Below are 9,209 nucleotides of genomic sequence, written 5' to 3' on the forward strand. Positions count from 1 at the left end.
TTTGACAATTAATTTATATAGAGTATATTGTATATATTTTTTTCCTTCTTGATTAATTAAAATGTGCTGCTTTGTAAATTTTGAAATAAGAATGCACTTATGTTTGTGTCAGATATTTTGTACACTGTGTTGAATGATCTAATTCACAAAAGTCAAAAGCCATCCATTGACCCGGGGTTGTATTGTAACCAAGCTATGCATCTGAGTTGCATGGGTATGATACGACCTGGGTTACAGGAAGGTCATGGACATCCTGGGAATTACAGAGATTATCTACGTAATGCACCTTTATCAACTTCATATCAGTAATTGAAACTTAAATTCATTGAATGTGTGTAAAAAATAGTTTGGAGTTTTGTTGTTAAAAACGGAAACATACATGTATGTGTATTAAAGCCATCTATATAGAATTTTGCTGCATGGGTGTTTTGTTTTTTTAGTCTATTATGCCAGTGTGTGAGAGAATCATGTGCATGTGAGAAAAAGAAAAAGAAATAGAGATGAAAGAGGGAGACTGGGAAAAACACGTCAAGGTTGAAACTTGTCTGCAAAACAACAGATGATCTCATTCTTATGATTTTTAAAATATTATTTATATTATATTTAAGACACATTACACGTTAGGAAAAAAACAACTTTATATATCACAAACACTTTTTCTCAGACATCAGCTAAAGTGATTTTTTTATTCATATTGCTATTTGCCATTACTATGGAAGCCCGTTTCCGCCACTGAATAAAAAATAAAAAAGGTAATTGCGAATTTTTATCTCACAATTCTGACTTTTTTTCTCATAATTGCGTGATACAAATTCGCAATTCTGACTTTATATCTGCAATTCTGACTTTATAACTCGCAATTGTGAGTTTATATCACGCAATTCTGAGAAAAAAAGTCAGAATTGTAAGATAAAAAGTCACAATAATCTTTTTTTTTTTTTTTATTCAGTGGCGGAAACGGGCTTCCATACATTTCACATATAGGCCTATTCATTTAATTTATATATGCAGAAACATTCAGTAATATGATAAATGTTTGTAGAAAATTATATTTAAAATTATTTATTAAATAGGCTATATAATATTTTAATTAAGCAGAGGGTCATTCTCAAAACAGTGACATTTGTAGTATTTGCAGTAGGCTATTCAGATTAGTATTTAACAACTATTATTTGTTCAGTGACTGATTCTTATGTGCAACTTGTAGCAAAAATGTGGATCATAAGGTAAATAAATGTAAAAGTAGCCTATTAAATGTAGGCTTAATAATGTAATAAAATATTAAACCATTGTTTGTCGAACAGCAAATTGAATCAATAAAGTGTAAATTACTATATAGCTAATATAGCTAATAACAACAGCACAGCAATACTTTTATTAGCCAGTTCTTTTTGGTGACTCAACATTCAGGACGAACAGTGTAGTCCGATTCGCGCACAAATGACTCTTCTGAACCAGTTCTTTTTAGTGAATCAAAACCGGGGCGGTTAATGACTCAGTTGAATTCTAACAAGTTAAATATATTTGATCATATCTGACTTGAAATGAACCAGAACTTCTACTGTGTTATGCTATGTGTGGCTAAAGACTTATTAGATATAAATCAGAGACTTGACTGACTGTTTGTTTAAAATAAAATGTAGTATGTATAGTAGTATATTCAATAAATAAATCTCACCTTTTTGGTTTAATATTTTAGGCTATATATATATATACTTTGGGACTAATTAACAGAAGTGAAAACATGTCTTTTGAAATCATTATATTTAAGTTAATTAAATTAATTTCGGATTTTTAAAAATTATTTATCTTCTGTTTTGCTGAATGCACTAAATTCAATAAGTACCTTTTCCTCTTTGAAAATATTAAAATAATCGATGAAGGAAGCGTTAAAGATTCTGAATCGCAAAGAAGTATCGGAATGGAATTGGAACCGGAATCGATTCCTCACGATTCCCATATGGAACACAAATGGCTCCGTCACCTTTTCACGGGAATGACCCTTAAATAGCGTGTAGCAGTGGGTGTGTCTCCAATGAAATTATCCTCGTAATAAGTATTACCAGGTCATATACTCAAACCACAACCGTTAAAACACATTCCAACCTGAGAAGTTCCTGTTCAGAAGTGGATATCGTTCTAAGAATTAACACGAAGAACGCGTTATTATTCTAAAACCGGTCTAGTCCGGACTCATTATAGTTCCTGTGCCGCGGTTTCCACACGGACTTGTTTGACAGGAGCTCCATGTGTCTGCTTGAGATGGCGGCCAGATCGGAGAACGCGAGGGCCGAATAAACAGTCAACCTGCGCGTCTACAACCTCCAGAGAAGCGCAAGCCGTGTTATTTACCCCATATCTACACCCTCTAGAAACGCCATGGAAGGCGGGAAACCCACTCTGCCGCTGGTTTACCAGGCCGTGCAGGCGCTATATCACGACCCGGACCCTGCCGGCAAGGAGCGCGCCTCAGTCTGGCTGGGAGAGCTGCAGAGATCGGTGCGTTCAATAGCGGGCCTACTGCGCCACAGCACCCTCACTCACTAATGAACCTTTACTATATGCATTGCGTTAAAAATAGTGTCCACTGAGGCCGCAGTGAAGCTTGGTAAACCTTAAACATTAGCCGTGTTGAGAAGTGGAGGTGGTCACATGCTTTTGGACTGATGTGGGGGTTTATTTGTATCCATTGCTAAATCCATTCAGCTTGCCTGTGGTTTGATGGTTTTAGATCGAGTTTGGGGTGGGTTTAAGCAGCAAGTTTAGCAGAAAAAGTTCTTGTGAACACAAGAACTTGTGCGAGGAGATCTAAATCGGGTTTATTATCTAGACTACCATGTTAGAAAGTTGGTGACTGTGTTTTGAACAAGGTAATGTTAGCTAGTTCCTTGTTGGACATTAGCTGTTCCCAAAACCAGCTGGTCCACCCTATAAACCGGAATGACCAACTAGTAGCTCCTTTTCGCTGGTTTACCATCCTAGACCAGTTAGAAATAAGCTACTGTGTTTTAAAACGCATCTACTTTAAGCTGGGTTTACCAGCAGGGTAGGTTAAATTCAAACTTTGCTGATTTGGGTATCTAGACAGCTTTTTTTTTAAAGCATCATTAGACATATTTCAAATTTTAAAGAAGAAGACATATTTCAAATATTAATATTATAACATCAATGTTGCAATTGTAATTTCAATGCAGATGCATTTATGCTGCCTCTGCTAACACCATAAGTTTGTCGTTTTGCCCTTTGAGTTACTGATTCTTCACTTAGTTCCGCTTCAGCAAACTGCAAAATTAGTGATAAGGAAGGTGTTAAGATTACAAACCAGTGGGAGAAATTTTGCAACGCATAAGTTGCTTTTTGCAGAACTAAGTAGTGCAATATTGTGACGAAAATAGTATGAATTGCGTGGCTTCACATTTGACACTTAGGTTAACTATCCTGCTCCTCACAGGACAGTCTGTCACAAGACAGTCTGTAAATAAATAAATAAATAAACAATCTTATCACCACCTTGTCAAATCTTATCTTTTTTGTTTAATATTTTAATGAAATATACTAAGGGACCAATTTGTTAGATTGCATTTATGCAGACTCCCAAAAATTATAAATGCTCATTTAAATTGTGAGAATTTTTTCTCCAAAATGCATTGCAATATTTTGTCACTGCATGGCTTCACCTTAAGACACTTAAATTGATCTACTGAAACGGTCTGTATTTTCAGGTTGTGTATTATATATTACACATAAAGAGTTCCTGGTTCCTGGTACTTCTATTTATTTGCATTAGCAATATTGGTGTGATGCATCTGATGTTGAAATGTTTATTTTTTTGCTTTTCCTTGTCTATGCAAAATACAACTGGTCCGACTTGATGTTCAGTGGTGATAACTAGAGAGTGGGGTGACTGATACAATGCTGATTATGTATGGGAAATGAGCAAATATAGTTTATTTAAGGCTCAATAGACATTTTAGCACACTTTAGTCATAAAACATATTGATGATTGTTCTGTGGTGACCCCTAAAGGGAGCAGCTAAACAAGACATAAAAATATCAGAAAATAGAAATTGTGAATGGGCAATTATGAGGTTCATCTCAAAATCATCTGTTGTTTTTTTTTTGTTCTCCTGTACAGATGTATGCATGGGAGATCTCGGATCAGCTTCTGCAGCTGAAGCAGGACGTGGAATCGTGTTACTTCGCAGCCCAAACAATGAAGATGAAGATCCAGACGTCGTTCTACGAGCTTCCCCCAGAGACCCACACCTCACTGAGAGATTCGCTCCTGTCTCACATCCAGAACCTCAAAGACCTGTCTCCAATCATCGTCACACAGGTAACATCACCATCCGTTTGAACCGGGGTTGTATCTGCTAAACCTGATTTGGACGTGATTTGTGCCCTGAATCAAAATGTAGGTAGGGGTGTGCGATATGACAATTAAAATGTCTCCATGATCTGCTTTTGAAGAAATGTCGTAGTTCTGGCGCCGCCGTATCAAGATACTGTACAACGCCACATACATTCACCTCAATGTTAACTCAGCGGTAGAGTTACTCTCACAGGACACTGCACTTATTCGCAGTCACAACAGTACATTATTTGCATGTGCTTTAAAGCCTTACTGGTTAAATATTTAATTCACGTGCTGTTCTGACGTGCGCTTTTTCTGAGCGCTTACACCCGAAGCACGCGCACACTAAAAAGCCTGTCAAACAGCACCTGACTGCTGAACTAAGTTATCTTTTGTGCTAATACTGTCAAAACACACAAGGTTTACATACAGAATCAGTTGGTAATGTCTAAAATGAAAGTAAACGGTTGAGAGAAAAACGGATGCATGCCTGTAGATGCGTGCAGCTCTTAAAGGGACAGTACTAAACATGCAGCCGACTGTCATTAAAGGGATAGTGCACCCTAAAATTTTATTTCTGTCATTATTTACTTATTATTATACATTATTTACATGTTGTCCCATACCTGTATTAATTTCTTTCTTGTGCTGAACACAAAAGAAGATATTTTGAAGAATGTGGGTAACCAATCAGTTGCTGGTCCACATTGAATTTGGTAGTAGGAAAAAAAAATACGATGGAAGTCGCTGTGGACCAGCAACTGTTTGGTTTTCCACGTTCTTCAAAATAACTTTTATGTTCAGCAGAAGAAAGAAACTCATTCATGTTTAAAACAACTTTTGAGTGAGTAAATGAGGGTATAAAAATAAAACACTATGACAGAATTGACAGACAGATGAAATAATTTTTATTTTTGGGTGAACTTTTCCTTTAATGTTAATAAAACAACAAAACACACTGTCTAAAAATCACTCTTTACTCTTGACTGAAAAACTTTAATACAGTTGCTTTAAGAGGAATCAATCTATAAAGTGTTTTATTTTTATATTTGTTCATTCAATTTCTTGAATGCTCCTGCTAAATTATGTGTATATTATGTGTATTTGCAATGTGTATCTTTGTTCTCATTTTTTAATAACTAAAAAAATAATGACAAAGATTTTTATCTTCACCCACTTTGGCCTAAATATCCGCCAATCTTTTTTTATTTTGTTACCTTGAAAGACTTTGTCTTTATAATAGGGAAATTAGTTTGGCTGTACTGCTGGGACAAAATAGTAAAACCAACATGACAAAGAATCGTGATTTGATATTTTTGCCATATCGCCCACCCCTAAATGTATGTGAGTGCCAATGATCTCAAACATCTGGCGTTCATGATGTGTTAACCGGGACAGTCCATCTCAACCACACAGCAGTGCTAAATATTGAGAGCTGTTAAGAAAGTGTTGTTGGTGTTCTTCTAATGTCGTTCTCTCTCCCAGCTTGCATTGGCAATCGCAGATCTGGCTCTTCAGATGGCCTCGTGGAAAGGCTGTGTTCACACCCTCATAGAAAAGTAAGAATCTACTTTAGACTTTCTTTCATTTGCATTTTATTGATATGTTCCTTACCTGTGGCCCTGGTTGATCCATTACTGATCCGTTAAATCAATAGTGTCAGGATTAGGTTTGCTTGGCTGCAAAATTACTTAAATAGCACCATTTTTAATCACCTGAAATGTGTAATAATTCTAAAAGTATTGCACTTAAAATAGTTGAGGTCACCTTGAAATTTCAGTATTTACCAAGCGCTCCGTTTTGGCTCTTCCAGATACAGTAACGATGTGTCCTCCATGCCTTTCCTGATTGAGATACTCACCGTTCTGCCAGAAGAGGTGCATAGCCGCTCTCTGAGGATTGGAGCCAATCGACGGTCGGAGATTATTGAGGATCTGGCCTACTACTCTACCACAGTGGTCACTCTTCTGGTCCGGACACATTGATATCTGCAAAACAATTTCAATCGTTTGTTTTGCACTTTGCAACGTTAACAAGATGCCTAGCCTGCCTGTCCAAAGTTTAACGGTTATCACATCCTTAAGCCACTTAAAGCATGCAAGATACGTGACTCCCAATGCAGGGCTCAAGGATTATGGTTAATTATTATTGTTTAAAATTTTAGCTGTACATTTGTAAGTGTTTGAAAATGTTTTTTTTATTTAACTTGTATAAAAAATATATTGGAAATAATTGTATATGTTATAATTTAAATTGGCAGAATTCTCAAAAGGAAGTTTGCAAGGCATAAAACCGCATCTCTTTCTCTATTGGGCCATCATATGTTGCTTTTACTTTGCTAACTCCCTCATCCTTTGTTCTGTGCTGTCATTCCACCCATGCAGATCATTTTAGTGGTTTAGAGTCTTCGTAAACATGTAAATGAATGGTTTATGATTCTGAGCTTGGCTGTTGGTGTATTTCCATGATCAGGTGACGTGTGCGGAGAAGTCCGGACATGATGAGAAGATGCTTATCAAGGTGTTCCGGTGTTTGGGGAGCTGGTTTAATTTAGGAGTGCTGGACAACAACTTCATGGCCAGCAATCAATTGCTGATGATTCTCTTCCAAGTGCTGGTGAGATCAGCAAATGCAATCAGACAATCACTTAGCTCCCACTTTCTCTTACTTTTATTTATAAATATCTCCCCCCACCCATTCATTGCAGCAGAGGGATGAGACGTCCACAAACTTGCATGAGGCGGCATCGGACTGCGTGTGCTCGGCACTGTATGCGATAGAGAATTTGGCCGTGCACATGCCTTTGGCCATGCAGCTCTTCCAGGGAGTCCTCTCTCTAGAAACGGCTTACCACATGGCTGTAGCCCGAGAGGACCTCGATAAGTACGTATGGCATTGTTTGTGATCATTGTATGCAGTTCATGCAAGCCTACATGCAAGACAAAATATCTCTGTTCCGATATCCAGTGAGATGCCGTAAGACAGCATCGTACGTCACATGGGATAATATAAGTACATGTGTAGCTAAAACAAATAGCACTTGTCACAATATGCGAACTGGAGACTTGACTCTCAGATGATTTCAATATAGTTTGATGTTAGCATGTTGCTAAACTAAAACCTCAACTTGTGCAATACTCTAAATGGGAGACTCGACTCACAATTCATTTCAATAGAGTTTGACGTTAAGATTTTGCTACATTAAGAGATCAAATTGTGCACTACTATAAATGGAAGCCTCTTCACAAATGATTTCCATAGTTATATTTTAGCTAAAATCTCAAATTGCGTCTCGCATTTGATTTCGGTAGAGTTTGTTGTTAGCATGTCGCTATGATAACAGCTCAAACGGAGTAATATACTAAAGAGGAGACTTGACCTAATTGATTTCTGCCAAGTTTGACATTAACACGTTGCTACGGTAAAAGCTCAAATTGCGCAAATATACTAAACTGGAGTCTCAGTTTGCAGTTGATTTCAATAGAGCTTGACGTTAACATGTTGCTATGCTGAAAGTTCAAGTCGCACAATATTTTATACAGGAGGAGACTTGACTCAATTTACATATAGTTCGATGTCAAATTGTGTAAAACTCTAAATGCTAAAAATACATAACATAACTATTGTTTAATTATTTAGATTGAATCAATATTTTTTGGTTGCATAATAATAAGGTTTTGAGACGGAGCAAGTGATTTGTGTTGAAACCTGTTGTAAACTGCATCTGCTTTTTCCCCTTTTCTTTCTTTCCTTTTTCTCCACAGGGTGCTAAATTATTGCCGGATCTTTACGGAATTGTCTGAGACATTTTTGGAGATGACTGTAAGGACTCCTGGCCAGGGCATGGGAGATCTACGCACCTTAGAGTTGCTGCTTATTTGTGCTGGCCATCCCCAATATGAGGTTTGTGTGAAACATATTCACACGTAACAAGTGAAAGTGAGTATGGGATTTTTAAGCATCCTTGTTGACTGTCTGTTGGGAATCTTTGTCCTGCTTCAGGTGGTTGAGATCTCGTTCAACTTCTGGTACCGCCTGGGAGAAAATCTTTATAAAATGAACGATCCGGCGCTTCACAGAGTGTTCAAGCCGTACATACAGAGACTACTGCACAGTCTCGCCCGCCACTGCCAGCTCGACCCAGATCATGTGAGCATCCTTCCCTTCCGTATCTTTCTCTTCCTTCACATGAAAGACTCAAATCATTCAAATACAAGCCACTTCTTTCTAGTACTTATTGCTTTTGTACAATAAAATTGAATGAGCTACATGCTTCAGTTCTTATTTTGTGCTTCCTGTACAGGAAGGAGTGCCAGAGGACACTGATGATTTCGGCGAGTTCAGGATGAGAGTGTCTGATCTTGTGAAAGATGTAATTTTCCTAGTCGGCTCCATGGAGTGTTTCTCGCAGGTAGAATTTATACTAATAGAAACATGAACCGAAAGTGATTTGAGGAAAAGGCCTCAAAATGATTTTAAGATTTTGGATGATTTACTGAGAAACGAAAGGGAATATTCAACCTTACCATTCTTTTTATAAATGCCTTGTGTCTTCTCATCAGCTTTATTCGACTCTGAAGGAGGGAAACCCCCCATGGGAAGTAACTGAGGCTGTTCTGTTCATCATGGCTGCCATAGCTAAGAGTATCGATCCGTAAGTATCGCTTTCAGTCATGATTTAACCGCTTCATGTTCAAGACTCTTGCTTTCACCAACCAAATTCACACCTGCGGCTGCAAACTTATTTAGTCATGCTGTTGCAGATTATATACATTTCATTATCTTATTGTCCTGTTTTGAGGCTTAAAAGGTCACTCAAAACTTTTTGTAGTATTTAATTTATATATATATATAT

The 9,209-nt window shown here is 37.3% G+C and overlaps 1 protein-coding gene across 1 annotated transcript in view; it reads left to right on the plus strand.

Annotated features, from left to right (window-relative positions):
• Positions 1-2,031: 2,031 nt before the first annotated feature.
• The window catches only part of LOC107725598 (transportin-3), a 15,738-nt gene continuing 8,560 nt past the window's right edge, over positions 2,032-9,209 (plus strand). The window contains exons 1-10 of the mRNA XM_016534918.1: positions 2,032-2,499; positions 4,136-4,336; positions 5,840-5,913; positions 6,168-6,324; positions 6,827-6,970; positions 7,062-7,237; positions 8,119-8,257; positions 8,357-8,503; positions 8,658-8,765; positions 8,917-9,008. Of these exons, the coding sequence (XP_016390404.1) occupies positions 2,380-2,499; positions 4,136-4,336; positions 5,840-5,913; positions 6,168-6,324; positions 6,827-6,970; positions 7,062-7,237; positions 8,119-8,257; positions 8,357-8,503; positions 8,658-8,765; positions 8,917-9,008 (1,358 nt within the window). The 5' untranslated portion in view covers positions 2,032-2,379. The remainder of the gene's footprint in view (positions 2,500-4,135; positions 4,337-5,839; positions 5,914-6,167; positions 6,325-6,826; positions 6,971-7,061; positions 7,238-8,118; positions 8,258-8,356; positions 8,504-8,657; positions 8,766-8,916; positions 9,009-9,209) is intronic.

The sequence above is a fragment of the Sinocyclocheilus rhinocerous genome, unplaced genomic scaffold (genome assembly GCF_001515625.1).
Source record: "Sinocyclocheilus rhinocerous isolate Xijiao unplaced genomic scaffold, SAMN03320098_v1.1 scaffold153, whole genome shotgun sequence".
NCBI classification, from domain to species: domain Eukaryota; kingdom Metazoa; phylum Chordata; class Actinopteri; order Cypriniformes; family Cyprinidae; genus Sinocyclocheilus; species Sinocyclocheilus rhinocerous.